The sequence below is a fragment of the Hydra viridissima genome, unplaced genomic scaffold, assembly GCF_058129835.1.
Source record: "Hydra viridissima isolate aposymbiotic clone 2 unplaced genomic scaffold, HvirCarnegie_v1 scaffold_10, whole genome shotgun sequence".
In the NCBI taxonomy this organism is placed as follows: domain Eukaryota; kingdom Metazoa; phylum Cnidaria; class Hydrozoa; order Anthoathecata; family Hydridae; genus Hydra; species Hydra viridissima.
In genome coordinates this window covers 3,567,266-3,589,538 of record NW_028324309.1, presented here as the reverse complement: position 1 = coordinate 3,589,538, position 22,273 = coordinate 3,567,266, and the positions used below count along the sequence as shown (strand labels likewise).

Below are 22,273 nucleotides of genomic sequence, written 5' to 3'. Positions count from 1 at the left end.
GATGTCTATCTTATAGATGTCTTTTAATGCATTTTATTTGATAAAAGTGCATCTTTTAGATGCATAAAAGATGTGCAATATACGTCTACTTGATTAATTTTTTTTATCGAATAAAATGCATCTAAAAGATGTCTATAAGATAGACGTCTATTTAGCGTTCATTCACGACGTAATTTCAGACATCTTTTAGACCAGTTCTCAGATGCATATTAGATGCATTTTAGACATCTTTTTGCCTGCTGGGTACCGTGATGTTTCAACAAAAATATAGACATTTATTATTGTTATCTGCACCTTCTAACATAATTGACTTTTTTCAAGCTATTTCAGCGTTAAAGTTTCTCACAAAGATGTCAACTAGTAATATCATTTTTCTTTTTCGTATTACGCACGAAGTTAAAATGAAAAGACGCTAAAATGTTTAATTTTAAAGCCAAAGTTTTATATATTTATTCACGCCTATTTTTAAATATCAAATATTTCTCAAATATCTACACCTGACTTAAATCTTCTAAATCTTCTGACTTAAATCTGTTATAAATATCTATATCTGACTTAAAAGCATAAAACATCCCTCCTACTTTAATTAGTGATTTTATTTTGGTACAAAGTTCGTTCATAGCTACATTTTTCAATATCTATTACATTACATAAAACTTGTAAAACTAATTAAACACCGAGATTGCTTGTTGTTTATCTTCTAACTTTTTACTTAGATAATCCAAAGACAAATGGAGATTAAATCTAGTGATTTTGTTTGTCAATTCATTAAGCTAAGCATTTTTGTTCTCTCATTTTTGCGTCAATATTCTCTGCATTCACTGGCGTGTTTAAAGTAATAATTTTTTTCCGAACCTGAAAAAATTAAATATTCCGTTAAAATATAATTTATAAAAAACGTTTTAGTTGCAATATTACAGTGCCTTTAATCCTATTTAAGAAGATTTCAAGAAAGGAGTCATGGTGACATTGCTTGGGTCTTAGCAGTTTAAAATATTAGGCGTTTCATAAAAACCCTCTATAAAGTGATCTGCAGACAATATAATGATAGAGCGTTTTTTAACTTAAAATAAATGATGATTCGATAGTACAAATTTGGTGTTTCAAACAAGTATATACCAAGCCAGTCCTGTTTTGTCAGTGAGCAGTGACAGAGCATTAGCTTGTTACGTCAATTCTAAATTTATTGCGGATTCGTTAAACAGACGCGATAAACTTTATAAAAGACATAAGTTCAAGTGAGTTCATCTACTTTATGACGATGGTATAACAAAAATTATTTTATCTAGCTCGAAGAGTAATGCAAAATGCGTTTGTTTCTTTTCAAACGAAATTTAGTTAATTGTTCGTTTGATTTGAAAACATCACTTTGAGTTTTAAAAGAAAAAGTTCTCGTTAGGGATGGCACTTTTACTTATTTTTTTTACTTACTCAAGTAAGCATGCCTTTATGAAAAAGTAAACTGCGCATATAATTGTAAACGTTCAAAAAAAATTGAAACTTACTTTTAAAAGTAGTTAAATTTTATAAAACAGTTTTTATTTTGTAAAGAAAGGTGAATTTACTTTCAAATGTAAGTTATATAAAAGTAGATTATATAAAATTGTAATTTACATTTACATATAAAATTGAGTCACGTGGAAAAGTAATTTACTTTTACATTTAAAAGTTAATTACTTTTTTAAAACTGTATTACATAATATAGTTTTACCTCAAAATGTAACTTAGTTTTAGAATTAAAAAGAATTCATTTTATAACAAATAATATTATCTTAATTGTAAAAAAGAATTGCATTTTAAAATTCATTATAAGAAAGTTTCATGCTATCAAATGTAAATAAACTTATATAATTGTAAATAAACTTATATAATAAACTTATATAATTATAGTTTTCCTAAGAATAAATGTGTTATTTTATAACTAAAATGAAATGGCAATAAAAAGTAAATAATATAAAATTACTTTTGATTACTTAAGTTTACATTTTAAGTAACTTTTAGTTACAATTAAAAGTAACCTATACTTAAAAAGTATGTAAATTTACTTTTGGTCTACATTTTCTTAGAAAGGATAGGATTAAAAACTTCTTTGAAAGAATAGGATTGAAATTTTTGATGAGATTTGAAAGGATTGTATGAGAGAGTGAAATGCAGACTAACAAAACTTGCAGTAAAGCATAGTTAATTTAATTTGGAGAAACAACTGGTCTGAACGGATTTAGATATTTTTTCCCTGTTCACCTTTAAAATATTAATAATCGACTCCGATCGGTAATTATATTGGCAATTAAAACCATTTCTAGCGCCGGAACAATTTCGCATTTGCATTGAAACCATTCTTGGACCATGGTTAAAAAAAAATTTAATTCCTTGCCGAACATGGAAGTATTTTACTAGTAGCAGTTTAGAACAGTTATCTTTTTGAAAATTTTCAATGACAGAACGTATGGAATTCAGGCAGTATCAAGAAAAATATCCTCCTTAAAAAAAACCCTCCTAGGAAAAATGCCTAAATAGTTTTTTTTTAATATACTTAAATACGCTTTACTGTCATTTTATCATTGTATCAGCTTTTCTTCCTGATACCGTTTTTAATGTGTAAGTTTTTAAATTTACTCGTTGCATTTTTATTTTTGTCTTATCGACTAAATTTTGCACCGAGTGTACATATATATCGACTGATTGTTAGGGAGGACATGCACGAAATAGTATACACAACAACTGACGGTTTGGACTTGGGAAGGCAGTCTTTTAAATTAAGCATAATGTTAGTTGTTTTTTTTGGGCGGGGAGGGGGGTTTTTTCCTGGGGAACTTTTTGTCAGGGGGATATTTGGGTGGGGTTCTCGGATCTCTTTCTTAAACCAATTTAGAAATAGCCTAAACATAGTAATAAGGAGAAGATGCATTTACTCTGGTAGACACCCATTTCGGAAGAAGAGATTTATGTATACATGTTTTTATTTTTTGAAAACTAAGGAGGGACACTAAATATAATTAGGGCTTTTAATTTGTTTAAAAAGTTTCAAAATTTTAGTTGTATTTTTTTTAAAACACTGACTAGTTCTTTACTTTTGCTTCAGTCTTTTCATAGAGTAAGAATAAATTGGTCTGCATTTTACAATCATTTTCTAAATTTCGAATTAATATTCAGCGTGGTTCTTGTTAATAGCGTTCAAATGGTTGTTGTTATCTAGCGTGGTTGATAACAACAACCGCGATGATCAAAATGAAAATTGTTTGGGTGCATAAACCTTTACTAGAAAGTCTATCGGTCTTCTATCCTGACGGAAATCGTTTTTAATCAAATAGCTTTTACTTAATTTATAATTTTTACAAAAGCTTTTGAAAGGTCCATGTCCCACTAGGGTGGTCCTTAATTTTCAAAGTTTGATTTTTGTACAGGGCACCCTTGAATTTTGTTTATATGCATGCATAAAAAATTCACAAAAAAAATCAGCTAAGTCTGAAAACATTTAGAGGTCCCTACCACATATATAATAGTTAAGTATCATGTGGGGTTCCGTGGCTGCATGTCACTAGTTGTTATGCTGGTGAACTCTTTCACTGCACACTATACCGCCTGCACAATTTATCAATATGATGTTACTTATTTATTGTTAAATTATCCAGAATGCATTTCACCAGCTGTCAGCCATTTGTAATCAGACACTGACAGACACTCAATATAACAATAATATTTGATGAATCTGAATTAGTGACTACTGGATCAAAAGTGAGTGTTTTCTTTGTTTATTTTTGCTTAAATATTAATTTGCCAAATTATATTGATTTAACAATGAATTATTATAAAACAGACAGAATGACCGATCCGCTGTGCTAAATCCATTTTAAATTGTTAATTAATATCAATTGCCTGAGTGCCATAGTATCGAACTTGACTTTTCATTTATGCACATAATTATGTATTTTATTTATTGGTTTTAGACCTTGTCAGAGTTGTCAGAGTTTTCATATGTCATTGTTGTTTATTTATATTGCATAACATAAATTTTGTCAGTTAGTTTTCTGAGCTCTATAAGTTTTTGTTAGAAATTACATATAATTTGAATAATTAAATTGGATGGTAACAAATAAAATTTATCAATTTAAGGGAGATGGCCAATGCTTGCTGTAGGACTTCGAAACCAACTACAAGACGAGAAACTGAGTTGTGGCTGATAGGCCAAATGTCTGAAATTCTCAGCTCTACAAAGTTACCGTCAAAGAAGGAAGTCATGGCACTTTTCTTCTATTACAAAGAGGCCACCAAACAGACCGTTCGTGAAGCATCACATTCAACAACTAATGACGTTCTTGAAGTGTGGGCTAAAGCCCGCATCCCGACACGGTTGAAGAAACACGTTGTTGAAAAAGTTGAATGTCTGTTCCATGAATATGACAAACTGAAGAAAAATAAGGAAAATAAAGCAAAGCGCTCTGAAAGTCTACTGAAGAAGGAAGAAGAATGGAAGGATGGCTTAGAGAGTCTTTTTGACATTGCTCATGCGGACGCCATGAAGATGATTAGCATGCAGGAGGACAGGGAGTTCCTGTTAGCTCAGCGTGAGGCGGGACGACGTGGTAAGATGGGAAGTGTTGACAAAACCATGGCCAAAAGAGAAAGAGATGTTCATAGTAGAGAAGAAAACTTCAAGAGAAGAAAAGAGAGAGAAGAACAGGACAGAGTGGCCAGAGAGGAGAAAGCTATTCTTCAGAATTCCGAAAGCGAACAGGAGTCTGGTAATGATAATGAAGCATTTGGTGAGCCATCATCAACCACAACTTCAAAGAGAACTAAACGTAAACGTGGCACACACAAAATACTGAATGACAAGTTAGCAGTATGTCTGGATATGGCAAAGGTCAGTGATAGAAATGCTGCACTAGTCCTGACTCCAGCACTGCAGCACCTCCGTCATGACCCAGCAGAGTTTAATATCAATCGGTCGTCCATTCGAAGAGAAAGGATGAAATGTAGGCAGAGAGTGGCAGAGAACTTGAAAGCAGAAATCAAGCCAACAGTTCCACTAACAATACACTGGGATGGGAAATTGCTGGAAGATATCAGTAGCAAAAAAATTGTGGACCGGCTCCCAATCCTCGAGTCTGGACTAGGAGTTGACCAACTTCTTTGTGTACCGAAGCTGCCATCTGGAACTGGAGAAGCTGCAGCAACAGCTGTTTATGATGTAACTGTAGCGTGGGGCATAGCTGATAAAGTCAAGTGCGTGTGCTTCGACACTACTTTCGTCAGTAGTGGTCCAAGAAATGGTGCTTGCATCCTACTGGAGCAGAAGTTTAACAAAGATTTGCTCTGGTTTGCTTGCCGTTATCACATTTTAGAAATAGTCTTAGAGGCAACGGTTACTCTTTCTCTTGGCCCTTCAAAGGGTCCAGACATTATGATTTTTAAAAGGTTTCAAAGCAGTTGGGAAATCATTGACCGGTCAAACTTTCAGGCATCTAGTTCGAATGACATCGTGCACAGTGCCGTTTCCAGTGTTGCAAATGAAATTATTGCATTTGCTGAAAACCAGCTGCAACAGTTTCAGCCTCGTGATGATTATCGCGAACTGCTAGAGCTGACAATAATGTTTCTGGGAGGCGTTCCATCTCAAGGATGCTCATTCAAAGCTCCGGCAGGACTGCATCGAGCCAGATGGATGGCCAAGGCTATTTATTCATTGAAAATATGGATGCTGAGAAGCCAGTTTAAGATGAAAAAGAAAGAAGAGAAGGGAATAGCAGACGTGTGTCTTTTCACAGTGACTCTGTATGTCAAGGCCTGGTTTAGAGCGCCGTTAGCGCCATCTTCGCCTCGTGTTGATCTCGAGCTTATCAAGGAGATCGACAAATACAAGGCACAGAATCAAGCAGTCTCTCAGATCGCAATGAAGAAAATTTTAGGACATTTGTGGTACTTGTCAGAAGAACTGATTGAATTGGCTTTCTTTGATGACGAAGTCTCCGATGACACTAAACGTCTGATGGTCAGTGCCCTGCAAGCACCGGGTGCAGATTATCCTTTGAAGAGGATAACTGTTGATCCTACGCTGGTGAGCTCCAAGAACTTGGAAGACTTTGTCACCGAGAGCAGTCGTAGATTCTTCACTATCACTGGTCTACCGTCAACTTTCCTCAACAAAGATGTGAAGCTCTGGTGTGCAGATGCTGACTATCAGTTGGCGAAGAACACTGTCAGTAGTATGAAAGTTGTGAATGACATAGCAGAACGTGGAGTTGCCTTAATGGACGAATACAACAAGCTGCACACAAACGATGAGGAGCAGAAACAGTGCCTTCTCTTAATTGTAAAGAAGTACCGCCAGCGATTTCCTGATCGAGCAAAGAATACCCTGGCAATGGACTAACTAGACGGTTTTTGTCACTTTGACAGTCTCAACACAGAAGGACAATAATAATTACAATATAAACTCTGCGGTAGAGACCCCTAAAATGTATTTTTTTCAAATAAAATTTTCAGTACAATTATTTTTTCATAAACGTCAACCATTGAAGGGGGTGCCCCGTCAGAAAACTGAAGAAAATTTTTTTTGTAATGAATAAGGACCACCCTAATGTCCCACCCTAGACATATTTCATAATGCGTTAAACGAATTATGAAATATGTTTAAGTTAGTTAGAGTTGATTGACGGCTTTAATTGAATTTTTTCCAATAACTCAAGTTTGCACAAAAACGGAATATTTTATTTCCTAAATAGAATTTATTTTTTGCAATAGAATTGCTAACTGTCATTGTGAGATTTTCAATCTCCGCGTAAAAATATACTTTTTGGAAAAATGAATTTTGCACTAATTAATCTTTAAATTGCTTAATAATGTAAAAACAAACGTTGAACTTTCTTCCGATTTTCTAGCGACAGGAAGCAAAAATTGTCGCCTACCCCCACCGACCCCCGCAGATGAGAAGTGGAAACCACTAAAGGCAATCTTTTAATCTTCTTGCATATAAAATAACTTCTGACGAAAAAAACTTCCAGCAGCGGCCGCCAATCGGAAGGCGGAAGCTACTGTAGGTAGAGACAAAAACATTCTGCCCGCAAAAATATTTTGGAAGACGGACGGCAATTCTTTGCACCTCCAAAAAGAGTTCATGTTTTGGCATAATCTTACTTTGCCGCCGGAAGGGATTACTACCGCTGATGCGTTATATCACCATAAAAAGTAAGGTTTGTACAAACTGTTTGTATAAGCATAAATTTAAATTACTTTTTAAAATAAATTACTTTCACATGGTTTACTTTTAAAAGTAATTTACAAATAGTAAACAACTCTTTTATGTAAACTACTTTTGCTTGCCATAAAAAAATAACGCATTGTTATTAAGTTTTTAATAAGTTACGCATTTTTAAAATTAACTTTATGTATTTTATGTATTAAGTAATTTTATATGTAACATAATGTTATTTTTTAAAAAATGAATAACTTTGAAAAGTAAAAATATTTCATAATTTAATCTAAGTTATGTGAAGTAAATTTTTTTTAAAAGTAATTTTTTTTTTTACATCAAAATAAGTAAAAGTGCCATCCCTATTTTGAAAATTTGAACATGAATTCTTTAATGTATTTAGAATGTTGTTTATGAAGACCTCCATCAGGATCTCTATTTTGAGTACAATTTTAGTGGTTTCAACGTACAGCTTATTGCTTAAAATAATATTTAAGTAGAAGTCAAACGTCTTTAGAATTGTTTGGCAAAAACTTGAAGTAAATTGCTTTTTTGATTACTATTTAAGCTATTTCTTTAAAACCATTCATCATTTTTGAAAATACATAAGTTTGTCAACATTTTTTCATACAGTTTGTGTAAATTTTATACCCTATTCTGCCTACATTTTCTATCTTAAAGTCCTAGTGTCAACCTGGTAAAATTAAAAATGTTTTAAAAAATTCTTAAAGACAACATTCTAAACACATTGAAGAATTCATGTTCAAATTTTCAAACAGTTTTGATATTTTTTGAGCTGTATTAGATAAAAGAATAGGCAGTTTTAAGGGTAAAAATACCGTAATTATGCCCATAAGTAATGACATCATCACTAAATTATTTTTTTTGTACTGTTTTATATATTTTTTTGTTCATTAATAGAAAACAGCTAAAGTTTGTAAATAGCTTTTAATTTTTTTAATAAAAAGTTGCCTTACAGCGATTAAAAATACAACTTTCCTTTCTTCGAGCAACCTCCAAAATGAACTAGGCATGACAGTTCGTGAGTAATCATAAGCTTTATTTTGTGCAACAATTACCTGACCAAATAAAAATATCATCAACCTAAAAATTACACTTAAGTAAATGGAAAGCTAAGAAGAACCTGAATGGAAATCATCATCAAAAAGCTATAGCAAAAGAGCTGCGAATTTGCTGCATCAATATGGCCCTGGTACCTACTAGCCTCGGTCTCCCATGCATTTTGCGAGATTAGAATTATGTTTTTCTTTCTGCAATTTATATGTTGAGAGAAAGGTTTAGAATTTTTTCTAAAAGTAAAAATTACATAAAACTTTAGCTTAAACTTAAAAAAAACAAAAAACTTATGCTTAAAATAATTTATGTTTAAACAAATTAGTTTAGAAAAAAAAAATTAAAAAATAAAGCGTATTTTAAAAGCAATAATTTCTTAGTAACATTAATTACTCATTTTTTTGGCGATTTTTTTTTTACTATTTAAAAACGTTTTCACATGCCATTATTTTTAGAAACTATTTATCAATGTTCACCTTGGAATTAGAGTGCGATTTTTGTGCTCAACTGTTTACGGATGCTTTCGTTCAAGAGTAACACACGACTAGACCGTTTAGAAAAATTAATCTTTGACATCAATGACACCGACCGTTTAGAAAATTAATCGTTTAAACGATGAATCAAAATAAGTTAACGTTGTTACGTTTCTTGAGCAACATCAGTGTAAATGTTTGATTAAGATATTAGTCAAACATTTTTTTTTCTTCAATTAAAAAAAATCTGAAAAAGGAATTTAGTTAATATAAGATAGTTTGAAAGAACAATTGTTTAGCAATATAATTCATATTAATAAGAAAAAATAGTTAAAAAAAGTACTTACAAAAAGTTATTTAATTTATCATATACTTAAAAAATGACTTACATCAGAGAGTAATCGAGTAAAGGTTTAAAACAGAATGAGTTTTAAAAAAACAGCTTTAATTTTTAAAATGCCCACCTTTTTCTCAATAGCACACAGGATCTAGTCTTAGAATTGGTTTAACCAATATCACGCAATTTGTGGTATTTTTAACTTATTCCTCGTTTAAAAACAGCCGATAAGGCTCAGTTGATTAAATTTGACGGTTTGCTAATTGAGTACCGATCCTTCACCAATATTTTTGATTGGGTTGAGATCTGCTGTTCTAGGACACCATGTTAACAAAATTTACTTATTTGTGATGAATCAGTAAATTGTACTGTGTGCTGAATGTTCTGAAGCCCCGTCTCTCTAGAAGGCTTACTGCTTTCCTCTGCTTTATCGCTTTATTCAATTCAAATTTTGTTTATTCCAATATCAATTTTGGATTTTCACTGATATGTTAAACCTATAACTCTTCCATTGGTTGTTTAATTTGTTTTAGCTAACAATATTCCTAGTCCTTTTATTACCTTCAGGTTTTAGTGAATATTTGTTGATTTTGTTATTTGTAATAAAAGCAGTTGAAAACTCTTAATTATTAGAAGATGGTTATAGTGTCTTTTTGTACGTATATTAGTTGGTCCGACGTTTATGAATTTTAAACATACTAAGGCCTTTGTGAGAAAATATCCAAATAAATACAATACCCTTCACCACTTTTTCGTGTTACTTGTAGTTAGCGTTTACAATATTTCTCATTAGTAAATTTTATAACTTAGATTCTTCTTTTGCTGTTTATGGCCTGAATGTGCAACTATTGCTTAAAGTCTTATTTACTCAATCTTCTACTATTTAATGCTTTCCAGAATTCTCAGACTCAATATTTTCCAGAAAGAGAAACTTTATACCGTTACCTATCAGCTCATAGGTTTTCACTGTTTTCATTACATTTTTCTTACGGGAAAAGCCTTTTGCTGAAAAAGTTTTTACAATGAAATTTGCATAATACATGATCAAATGAAAAGTTAACAACAGTAAAAAAACAACGAGTGTCTTGGTCATTACCAATAATAAGTATATCTTGGCATTTTCAGATCATAACCCTAGGCTATAGCCCAAGTAAACAAATTTTGGCCATATAAACCCTTTTGCTGATCTTGTTAAATGCCACTTTGAAAATATCTTGATCTTTAACTTTTTAACCGTTTTTATTTGAAACGTCGTGAATCCATTGGTCTTTTCCATTTTTTTAAGTTTGAATACTTGAGCAAGCACTTAATTTTTTCAAGTTTTATTGTAATAATCTCATTACGATGGGAGATTAGAAGGCTTGACATATAAAAAAAGATATATTTTAAAATGCATTTTTGAAGATTTCTCCAGCAAAAGCAACAAAGCAACCAAAAAGAAAATGAAAGTAAAACGGAACTTTACCTAATAAAAACTTTTACAGTTTAATGTTTAAAAATAAATTCTTCAATTTTGAGAATTATTCTATTTAAGGATATTTATTTTCATAAATATAACTTTTACATCTTTCAAACACCAGCAGGTTAAGTTAAGTTAAGGATAATACAAGTTTAAAAGTTAAAATGTTATTCTTCCTAAAAATAATAACATTGGCTAATATTATTTTTGGTATTTGGTTTTTAAGATTTCCAATTATGACTTTGCAGAAGGGCAATGTTGTAAAGCACAAAACAGGAATTTATTGCAGCAAGTATACTTTGCAGTTTTGATCTTAAGGGAATATTAAGGTCCAGAAATTATTATTTTAAAATAATTGCATTTTATATTTCAAAGTAGTATTATATATAAAAAATAAGTTTGTTAAAAAATCAAAATCAATTAAAACATTTCAAAAAAAAGAAAAATAGATCTGATATTGATTGAAAGACAAAAATTATAAGTAAGAAAATGATAATCTTGAAAAAGAATAAAAAAAAAGATTTCTTTTATAATTCTATAATTGGCTCGATAGTTTCAGAAGACATGTCCCCATATGTAATCTTCATTGACTCGTTCTGAATACTTATATATACAAATGGTAGATATATTTAAATGATGTAAAGATATATATGGTATTAGCATTGCACATATGTAGTGTTGACATAGTATATATATATATATAGTATTAGCATTTTACATCTATAAGTATATTTATAGAATGTGTATACGTATTGTGAAAACGAAGTTTCTTTAAAATTAAGTTTTGTCAGTACCTGTAAAAAACCTTTTACTTTTATTAAAATATTAGATAAAAGATAAATAAAAATATATTGTAGTTTAGCATGATCCGCAAAATGTGTGAAAGTTGGATTAAATAAGTTTGGTTGTAATATCTGCAGAATGCTTCCGATTTCCTTTAATGAAACAGGAGTTTGATTAGGACCCCCACCATTTTTGTTTTACTCTTTTCTTTTACTAAAATACAAAGAATGGCTTAGGAAACCTTTTATTAACAAAAACCTTGATAAGAAAATATATAGTAACAGCCTAATAGAGAGAAGCCCAGCACTGTACTATACTGATAATCATACAATTTAGTCCAGAAATTTATATTCCAAATATTAATATTTAAATCACGTGTTTCAGTATAAATAACGTTTACTTAATGTCCACAAGACGTCTTTTAGATGTCAAAAGTATATCTCATGTTTACTGGGTGTTTTCCAATAAAAATAATCTTTGTTTTTATCTTTCTTTTTTACGTAAAAATCAACCAAATTCTATTGCTTTTTGTTTGTGTTCTTCCAGCATTTCTATTTTTCTTTTTGATATCTTTTAATTCCAATTCCTCGCTGCTGAATACTAGTGTTATTTCTTCATCATTTTTAAAGGTGGAACTTATTTGGTGGGTGAGGTTTTCGATCAAACAATATAAATAATGTTTTTAGACCATTCCTCATACTGTAGTACCATGGCCATTAAAATTTAAAAAAAGCTACCACCCTAATGATCATTACAACTAATTCTTTCAAGTATATTCTTTGTTATTTTGTGTGAATGTTTTATCAGTTAGAGAGATAATTAAAAGTTTATCTTCAAATCGTTTCATTTGCTCTTGAGATTTGCTCTTTATTATTCTTCTAATGTCATGTTATTTACATGTTTGTAACTTACAGTATTTGACTTGAGATGAAAAATAAAAGTCATTATTTGTGTTCTTTAACTTTTTAACATAATAAAAAAAGGTGGACTTGAAAAATGTCATTGGCAGTATAAAATGGCATCTCACTTTTGGTTATAGTACTTAGCTATTTACTTTTTAATTCATCAAAAAGATTTAAAAGTTACTTTAAAAAGCTCTTACTCTAATTTTTGAATAAATGCAGTTATGCTTAGAATTTTAATTGAGGTAATAATTAAAGTTTTAATTGAAGAAATTAAGCTTTTTTTTTTGAATGAATAATCTATAAGCTATGTACCTAATGTTAATTTGCTCATTAGCATAGAAAAGCTTGGGTCGGCATTGATTCAATCAATATATTGCAAATCTATTGTGAAATCTCTAACTAATTCTTGTTCAAAAGCTGCTTCAAATGCTTAGTTGATTGAATTTATTGATTGATAGTTTAACAATTGAGTGCCGATTCCTGACCAATATTTTTAACAGGGTTTAGATGTGTCATTCTAGAATAGGGTGTCCCACTTTTAACCTGACCAAAAAAAATTCAAATGCACCCTATCTCAATCATCCTTATTTGGTCCCAGGACACACCAAAAAAATTTTTAGGTCTCCAAGTCAACGGGTTCCAGTACAAGGTATTTTCATATGCGAGGTTCCATGGAATTATTCGCCGCCCCCTCCCTTTCGGTGCCCCTAACTTATGAATTGAATAGTAGAAAATTGTCCATTTTACATTTATTTTTGTTCTGAAAAAAAATCTTTCATTTAAGAGTTAATACTTCTGCAAACTTGTCATTTACAACAACTAAAGACAAATAAAGTCAAAAATCACATTAAAATTACATAAAATCACTTTTTTTCATGTCTTTTCCAACCTCTTTTCGGTTTTTTTGCACAACTTGCATGGTATCCTGTAGAAGACTTTCTTCATGACTTTCAGCCACAAATTAAGATGTCTTATTTTAGACATAAAATGAGATTTTTTATACAAAAATTGAAATATTATATCTTGAATGAGTAAAGTCAAATTCAAATATGTTGTTTTTGCAATATTTTGTCATTGCTTTAGCGATATTAATGCTCTAATCAAATAATAGTTTTTATGTAAAATATTATAAAACCCTTTCATTTTATACTTTTCAGATTATAACAATTTTCTTAAAATATATAATGGTCGATGATGATGGATTTCCTCGTAAATCTCCAAGGACTAGAAATGCTCAGAGTACTGTTAGAGAGAAAAATGAGAAGAGCTCCATAGTAACTACACCTCTCCTAGGACTAACAGGGATTGTCAACCAGGAACCTCAGGTACATTCTTTAACATAAGATTAGCTTCACAGAGAACTAATAGGTGTAAAAGAACAATCTACATACTTCAGCATCCATTACATATGTTTGCACCAAACAGGTAATATTTTAAGATTTAAGTAAAATAATAAATTGGAGAAACTTTTTTTAGGTGAAAAACTTTTGAAACAAATATGTAAAGACTTTTATATATGTTTAGACTACCCACACTGGGAGAAGTTTGTCGCCGAATATATTGGCTCAGGTCAAGTAAGAATAATCAAAACGCAAAACTGTCTTGTGCACAAAAGACAATGTCAAGATCTATGCTTTGCATTGGAGGGGAGTGTACAAAAAGTAACAGGGGAGAATTTACTGGAGTATGCATTCTGAGAGAACTGTTAAGTATTTGGGACAAGGGTGGTTTTGATTCAAGATTTCGGGTTACAGAACAAGTAGTGAAAGAGAAGCTTGAGAAATCTTATGAACGCTACGAGAAACTATGTACTCTTAGAACCCTTATGGAAATAAACAAGATGAAAGAAGAGCAATATAAAAAATAAGCAGAAAGTTTTATAAAAGAAGCAAACTGTGTTTTTCCTGTTTATAAAACAGACATCTTAAAACTTATAAGAGATGACGAAAATAGAGACAAGCAAGCAAAGACAGAAGATATTGAGTTCCTGAAAGCATTCAAAGGTGAAATGGTTAAGTTTGACACTGGGAAAGATAAATCTTATCAAGAAAAAATGGTAGACGGGGAAAAACGAATGTTAGATATGATAGAAAGTATGCGTAGAGAAGAACAACATAAAAAAGAAAAACAAGAAATGTCAAATTAAAAGCTATAGAGGACAGAAAGGATGAAAGATTTTGAGATAGAATTATCTTCAAGTGGTACGAGTGCTACTGATACTGACAGTAAATTTGAACCTTGCCAAAAAAAAAAGAAGATCAGTGAAGATAGAGTTTACATGGAGCTTTCAATAAATGATGTTCTTGACAAGTGGGTTCCTTTCTTGACTAGGTACAATGTCAGTGTTCGAGCTGAAACTTCACTTCTGTCCTCACTTTTCAAGATTGGTGGTGTTGATCTAAATACAGTTCCTGTATCAAAGAGTAGTCTACATAGAAACAAAAAGATTGTGATTGAAAATGAAGCTAGATTAGTGAAAGAAGAAAATCTGGACAAAGTTCGGGGTTTAAAGGTTGTCATTCATTTTGATACGAAACTGGTCAAACACTATCGAACTGACCAAAAAATGTCTAAAACTGTAGAAAGAGTTGCTCTCAGTATATCATCCCCCCAGGTCAATGAACCCTTAGATTTCTTGCTAGGAGTTCTAGAAATTGAGTCATCTAAAGGGCAGGATCAAGCTATAGCTATTGAGAACATATTAGAGTATTATGAGCTCACTGACCAGATCATTGGTTGTAGTGCAGATACAACAGCCTCTAATACTAGAAAATACAAGGGGAGAATTAAGTTCTTGGTGGATCATGTGCTTAAAAGACCTGTGCTTCGGCTGCTCTGTAGGTAAATATTTTGAAAACATATTTTAAAAGTTTGTTGCACTAAACTGTTGCAAAATTATTACATTTTGTAACTTTTAAAAATTGATATTTAAAGGCACCATATATCTGAAAGACATATTTCCCATGCAATGGATTATATTCAAGGCTCAACAAAATCTCCATCACGTGCAATATATAAAGATTTTCAAAAAATCTGGCCAGAAATAAGAGAAAGGGCAAATAATGTTGATCAGTTGCTGTTTTTCAATTATGAAAGAGAGGAGTATATGGTAGGTACTGATTTTCATAGAAGTGTATTAGATACTAAGAACTTCTGCATAACAGCCCTAAAACAAGATTGCTTTCAAAGGGGAGATTATAAAGTTCTTTGTGAGCTAATAGTCATTTACCTTGGTGGCCATGTACCTGGTTTCCAGTTCAAACAACCAGGTGCCCACCATCAAGCAAGGTTCATGGCTGATTGTCTATACTTGCTTACAATGCAGCTGACTTCAAAAATTAATTTAAAATTGAATAATAGTGAGGAAGATATGCTTGAACTGTCAACTGACTTTATTGTCACATTTTATGGAGCATACTTTTAAAAGTCTCCTCTGGCTGCCCAGGTTCCATCACATGATTTGGATGCTTTTAAGCTAGCTTATGAAATGATGAGCAATAAGCTATATATATCCAAGTATGGTCCCCTGGGAAAGCTGCTTCATGCAAGCCTGGTCCGTCATAGATGGTACCTGACCCCACAGCTAGTTATTCTTTCAATAGCAAATAGACATTTAGAACTGAAGGAAAGAGCTGGGCTAGCTCAGAAGCTTCTAGGTTTAAATTGTCCGCAACCTGACGATTTTGAACAGGAATAACCTCAACCTCCAACTCATGTGGTTCCTATGTCAGTTTTGTCCGACTTTATCACTAAGGACTCCTGTATGCTCTTCACATACCTAGGTGTAATTACGGGAGTAATCAACTCATGGATAAAGGATAACTTTGAAAATGATTCTTACAGACATTTTCAACATCAGATGGAGAATCTAGCAGTAGTAAATGACAGGGCTGAGCGCCATATAAAACTTGTGCAAGATTTTATGGCTGAAAGTCATGAAGAAAGTCTTCTACAGGATACCATGCAAGTTGTGCAAAAAAACCGAAAAGAGGTTGGAAAAGACATGAAAAAAAGTGATTTTATGTAATTTTAATGTGATTTTTGACTTTATTTGTCTTTAGTTGTTGTAAATGACAAGTTTGCAGAAGTATTAACTCTTAAATGAAAGATTTTTTTTCAGAACAAAAATAAATGTAAAATGGACAATTTTCTACTATTCAATTCATAAGTTAGGGGCACCGAAAGGGAGGGGGCGGCGAATAATTCCATGGAACCTCGCATATGAAAATACCTTGTACTGGAACCCGTTGACTTGGAGACCTAAAAATTTTTTTGGTGTGTCCTGGGACCAAATAAGGATGATTGAGATTGAATTTTTTTTGGTTAGGTTAAAAGTGGGACACCCTATTCTAGAACACCAAAGCAACAAATTGTACTTTTATGTGATGATTTATTTCTTTTTACCATTTGCTGAATATTTTTTATTCCACATTGCTGGAAGATGTATTTGATGAATGTTTGACTAATGCAAAAAATCGCTTTTGCCCAATATTCTTCTGCTTAATGCATGTCTTCTTACTTGTTAGTGTAATGTAATGTCGTTTTACTTGTAATAAGCGTTTGTAATATTTCTGAGTAGAAAATCCTTTTGTGTAGCTTCTTCTTTTGGAATTAACAACCTTAAAGACTAATGATTTGACTAATGCTCAATTAACTTTAGCCCAAACTTCAACTGTTCAATCCAAAGGCTCTCTCACCAGTTTTGTCACGTAATTCAATCCATGATTGACAGGTTTGGCTTTCTTTCTGCAATATAAGACCCATAAACGGAATACAACCGGATTTTTGAGAAAAACTGATTGAATTACTTTATGTCTTTCAAATAAATTTCCCTTCTTTCTCTCAATTTATAACTATTAAAAACTTGCGTGCAAAATTCGCATTTATTATGGTTTAAAAACTATTGCAATATTTAGTTGCAATAACTAGAAAAGTTTAAATTCAAATGATTTTTAAACATTTTTTATACATAATTTTAAAATACTTTCCAAGAATATATTTATGCCTCTTCTCCACCGATACACAGTGACTCAGGACTGTGGACTTATAAGAGATGGACGTGCAATCCACCAAACATGAGACAACTTTAAGACGTATGTAACTTATCTTTAACTCGTCTAGACGTCTGCAACTAGTTTAAGACGTTTCCAACAACAAGTTTAAGACGTCCGCAAGACATCTTAACAAGACGTCTTTCAGAATAACCAGTTTAAGACGTCTTTAACTTATCTTAACAATACGTCTATCGGTAAAGCCAGTTTAAGACGTCTGTAAGACATCTTAACAAGATGTCTATCGAAACAACCAGTTTAAGACATTCGTAAGACATCTGTACAAGACGTCTTTCGGAATAACCAGTTTAAAATGTCTTTAATCATAGACGTTTCCCACCCAACAACAAGTCGTTTTAAAGATAAATTTAAGACGACTTGAAATTGGTATTAAAGATGTCTTAAACTGCTTTCATATTAAACACTGTAAGTCGTCTTATTTAAAACGTCTTAAAGTTGTCATATTTAACACCTATTAACGACGGCTTAAAAAGACGTGTGTAATATATATATATATATATATATATATATATATATATATATATATATATACATATATATATATATATATATATATGGCTAAGATCGCAAGATCACTACAAATGATCGCAAGTGACTGCAGCGCGAGAGTCATTCGTGGACATCTTTCGAGGTGAAAACGTTGACTCGAACCTGCTTAACTAGTGCTTGGGAAAGTCGATACATGTATCAGAAAAGCGACTTGCTGCAAGGATGACGGCTACAATGGTAGCCCGATGGTTGCATGTCAAGAGGACGGGCGATGACCACTAAAACTGTCTTTTCTTGTTTATAGAAAAATTTTGGCTATAGAACAATTTTAGCTATAGAACATGTTAACAGTAACATATTTTACTATAAATAATTTAACAAATGACAATTTTTAATAATATAAAGGGTGTTTTTTTTAGAGGTATAGAACTTTAAGTTGATGTGATTTTATGTCCTCATCAAGCGAAAGAGAGAGTGCAGTGAATGAAAAAAGGGATATTAATTTTAACAGTAAGACAAACATTTTGAATTAGGATTTTGGATTTTTATTTAAATGTTTTTTGCAACCTAATGTTAATTGCAGTATTAAAAATATTGTTTTTTCTTTGTTAATAAGATTTTGCGCAAGGATCTTGGTATGCGTGCTTACAAAATCCAACTCGTGCAAGAATTGAAGCAAAACGATCATCAAGCAAGGCGTAGATTCGTCGAATGGGCCCAAAACGAGATTGCCGTTGTTCCCGATTTTCATAAGCGAATTTTCTTTAGCGATGAAGCGCACTTCTGGTTGAATGGTTACGTCAACAAACAAAACTGCCGCATTTGGAGTGAAGATAATCCTCAAGTGTATGTCAAAACACCGTTACATCCAGAAAAAATGACTGTTTGGTGCGCTTTATGGGCTGGTGGAATCATTGGTCCGTACTTCTTCAAAAATGATGATGGCCAGAACGTTACAGCCAATGGTGATAGGTATAGAGCCATGTTTACAAACTTTTTCATTCCTGAATTGAACAACCATGATGTCCAGGAGCTGTGGTTTCAACAAGACGGCGCAAAATGTCACACAGCTCGTGCCACAATCGATTTATTGAAAGACACGTTTGGTGACAGCCTAATTTCACGTTTTGGACCTGTGAATTGGCCTCCAAGATCTTGTGATTTAACACCGCTAGACTACTTTCTGTGGGGCTGTGTAAAGTCATTGGTCTATGCGGATAAGCCACAAACGCTTGACCATTTGGAAGACAACATTCGCCGTGTTATTGCCGATATACGACCACAAATGTTGGAAAAAGTCATCAAAAATTGGACGTCCAGATTGGACTACATCCGAGCCAGCCGTGGCGGTCATATGCCAGAAATTATATTTAAAATGTAATGCCACAAGATTATCTTTCTAATAAAAAAAAACTCTTGTCAATTGAATAATCCATCGTTGTCTTATTGCAATTTAAAGTTCTATACCTCTAAAAAAAACACCCTTTACTTTATTATGAATATTTAAATAAATGAAACAATTTTTTAATTTATATTTATAAATATTTAAATAACAATATCAAAATCTTACAACAATACAGACAATCACCAAATAGGTAAATTTTTAAAAATTCAATTTTTTTGATGTTTAACATTGTAAAATATATATTAAGTATATTGTTATTTGATCTAGTACTTCACAAAGGTACAAAAAACTTTTCAAAGTTTATTATTTAGTTAAAGAGTGGGTTGTAAACAAATTTTATATGTCATGACACAAACATGACAAGACAAACCCTTCTTTAAAAGCTAGACATACTGCTTTTCTTTGAAAGTATTTTTTACTTAGACAAACATGTTTCAAGTGAGTTTTTATATATCTAACAAAAACAATGTTAAAGATTTTAGAGTCACATGGATCTGTAAAAGCGCTTTTGTAAACACAATTTTTTAAAACAACACAGTTAAATTGATCGTTGTCTAATTTTCCAATAATCTGGGCAAATTCGCCTGTGTATAGGAGAAACCAAGAGTCTTTAAATTTAGGAGAAAAAATAACTCTATGTGATTTAGCATACTGATTACAACTTATTTCAAGATTTTCAAGCTCTGAAAATCTTTTTAAAACTTGAGATAATGGACTTTGAGGTTTGCGAATGAACTTTTTAATTACTTGCAAATAGTTTTCAAATTGGAAAGAAGAGATTTAATCTAAGGAACAGTTAAAAAAGCTAACATCTTCATGTAAATGAGTTAAGCTGTGTACATTATACACAGAAAAAGTAGGACCATAAAATTCTTCTGATTTAACTACAAAGTAATTCAACAAATCTTTTGCATATTGAAGATGATTATTTTGGACAATCGCATTAGAATCTAGAAAAATTCTCATTGCTAGAGTTAAAGAAAGAAAATGCTGATAACATTCAGGAGTAAAAGCATCTTTTAAAACTAAAAAGCCAGTATATAACAAAAATTGCCTAAACTCAGTGGCTTTCCACCTCTTTACTTCATGTAAACTTCTTGATTGACGAGCAAACTCAGATGGAAATTTACCACTAAACTTTAACAAATTTTCTGAAATATTCAACAATTGAGCAGAACCCAATCTATATGGGAAAGGTCCTTCGGTTAGAAAAATAAGAATTCGCTTAACAACACCAAGACATACTAAATGCATATAATCCAAGACAAAACCATCAACACAATTAACATTAAAATATATTAATATGCTACGGCTTATTTGATGTGTATTGGCATAGAAATACTGTTTGAATAACTTGTTAGTACGAGGCACACAATTTGTAGTATTTAAAATCATTCTAAACGACTCATACTTACTTTTAATTTCACATCTTTCACAACTAAAATAACCTGTATGACCTTTAACACATTTTAGATATTGCCCAGCAGGAGCATCACAAATAAATGCACGGATTTCAACCAACAAATTAACTCCATCTTTATCATAACCACATGCTTTTAAATTTGCAAACTCAATTAAAAAATCATATAAAAAATCATTTAAATTGGTTGGTTTTTGGCTACCATAGAAAATTGCAACAATAAATGGTGTAAACTTACTAAACTGGCAAAGTATAGGCCAAAATTGAGAGTTTGAAGATTTATGCAATGGCACACCATCAATGTTTACAAGTAAAGATATGATGTTGTTCTCAACTGGTAATAAGGGATTCTCTCTGAAAGTTTGACTAATACCATTACTTAACCCTAAATAGATATACTCCCCACCAAATTTTTTTCTGTCAAAACACAGCGTTGAGTCTTTAACAAAGTACAAGAAGATTTAGGCAAAGCTGCATGTCCATTGCATCTTAAAAGAGAAAGCAGCTCAGTACTTGCTGTATGAGTAATTCTATTTTTAATCAACCATTTTTTAAAATTTAAAATAAAATATGTTTCATTAGGTTCAACCGCACTATTTCTCTCATCTATTTTTATTTCATTTTCGTCGCTTCTTGAAGAAGAACCAAATTCACTGAAAGAATCGATCTGACTAGAAGAATCAAGTTCGCTAGAAGAGTAGTATTGATTGGAAGAATCAAGTCGGCCGGAAGAATCAAGTCGACTGGAAGAATCAAGTTCATTGGATAAATCAAAACGAACAGAAGAATCAAGCTGGCTCAAAGACTCTAGTTGATTTAAATGATTACTACAATTCAAAGAACCAATCTGAGTGGATGAATCTTCTATGTGGCATGGTTTTTGTTTGCTCGTATCATTTTTTTCCACTTCAAACGTTTTTTCAAAAAAATCTTCATCTTTGTCACTCTCGTATAGAAATTGTCTTAACAAATTATCCTTTCTTCTCCATTTTTTCATATATTTTCTGCTCATTTTCTTAATTTCTTTTTAAAATTAGCTTCTATTAAAGTTTCGGACCTGAACGCAACAGTTAAACAAAACAAAACAAAAAAAAATCTGATAATTCTTTTTTTTTTTATTAGACGACGTTAAACTGACGTCGCTACGACGTCTGAACAAGGGTCTTTAAAAGACGTCGTGGATACGACGTCCTAGCGACGTCCTTACAAGGTCGTCCGACGTTATAACTTGAAAATAACCTATTTACAACGTCGTTACAACGTCGTGTGTTTGCTGGGATATAGAAGAACTATGCAGCAGCAGTCTATGTGTAGTAGGAGGCATAACATACCAGTCGTACAAACTCACTACATGTTTAGCTGGTTCAGTGCAGAATAAATCTAATTTATTGATGTTAATAGGATATCCACAAGATATGGTTATGAGAATATTATGCAATCTTTCAATTATATCACAATCAACTTTAGTAATTTCAGAAAAAACTTTACTATTTTTAAATGCTCTTCTGGCAGTATTGCCGTCATTGGTATTTCCAGACCCAGTTTTCGGCATGTCAACATATAAGCTGAACCGTTCTCTGAAGAATCTCTTTTTTTTTATAAGTTTACAGATAATTTTTCCTCAATTGTTTTTAGCTTACACTTTTTAATTTCAATTTTATAAC

General features: G+C 31.8%; 1 protein-coding gene and 1 pseudogene across 1 annotated transcript; one reads left to right on the top strand and one right to left on the bottom strand.

Annotated features, from left to right (window-relative positions):
- The first annotated feature begins 14,297 nt into the window (after positions 1-14,297).
- Positions 14,298-16,250, top strand: LOC149882667 (uncharacterized; annotated as a pseudogene).
- A 4,254-nt stretch (positions 16,251-20,504) lies between these two features.
- Positions 20,505-21,872, bottom strand: LOC149882666 (uncharacterized). The gene is made up of 2 exons (XM_090101222.1): positions 20,848-21,872; positions 20,505-20,758 (listed from the first exon to the last, which is right to left on the bottom strand). The coding sequence occupies exon 1, from the start codon at positions 21,619-21,621 to the stop codon at positions 20,995-20,997; it is 627 nt and encodes a 208-aa protein (XP_089957348.1). The 5' UTR covers positions 21,622-21,872; the 3' UTR covers positions 20,505-20,758; positions 20,848-20,994.
- Between the last annotated feature and the right edge of the window lie 401 nt (positions 21,873-22,273).

Bases quoted from the DNA above. Each gene is read 5' to 3' on its own strand.
- LOC149882666 (XM_090101222.1), bottom strand. From the start codon at position 21,621: ATGAGCAGAAAATATATGAAAAAATGGAGAAGAAAGGATAATTTGTTA.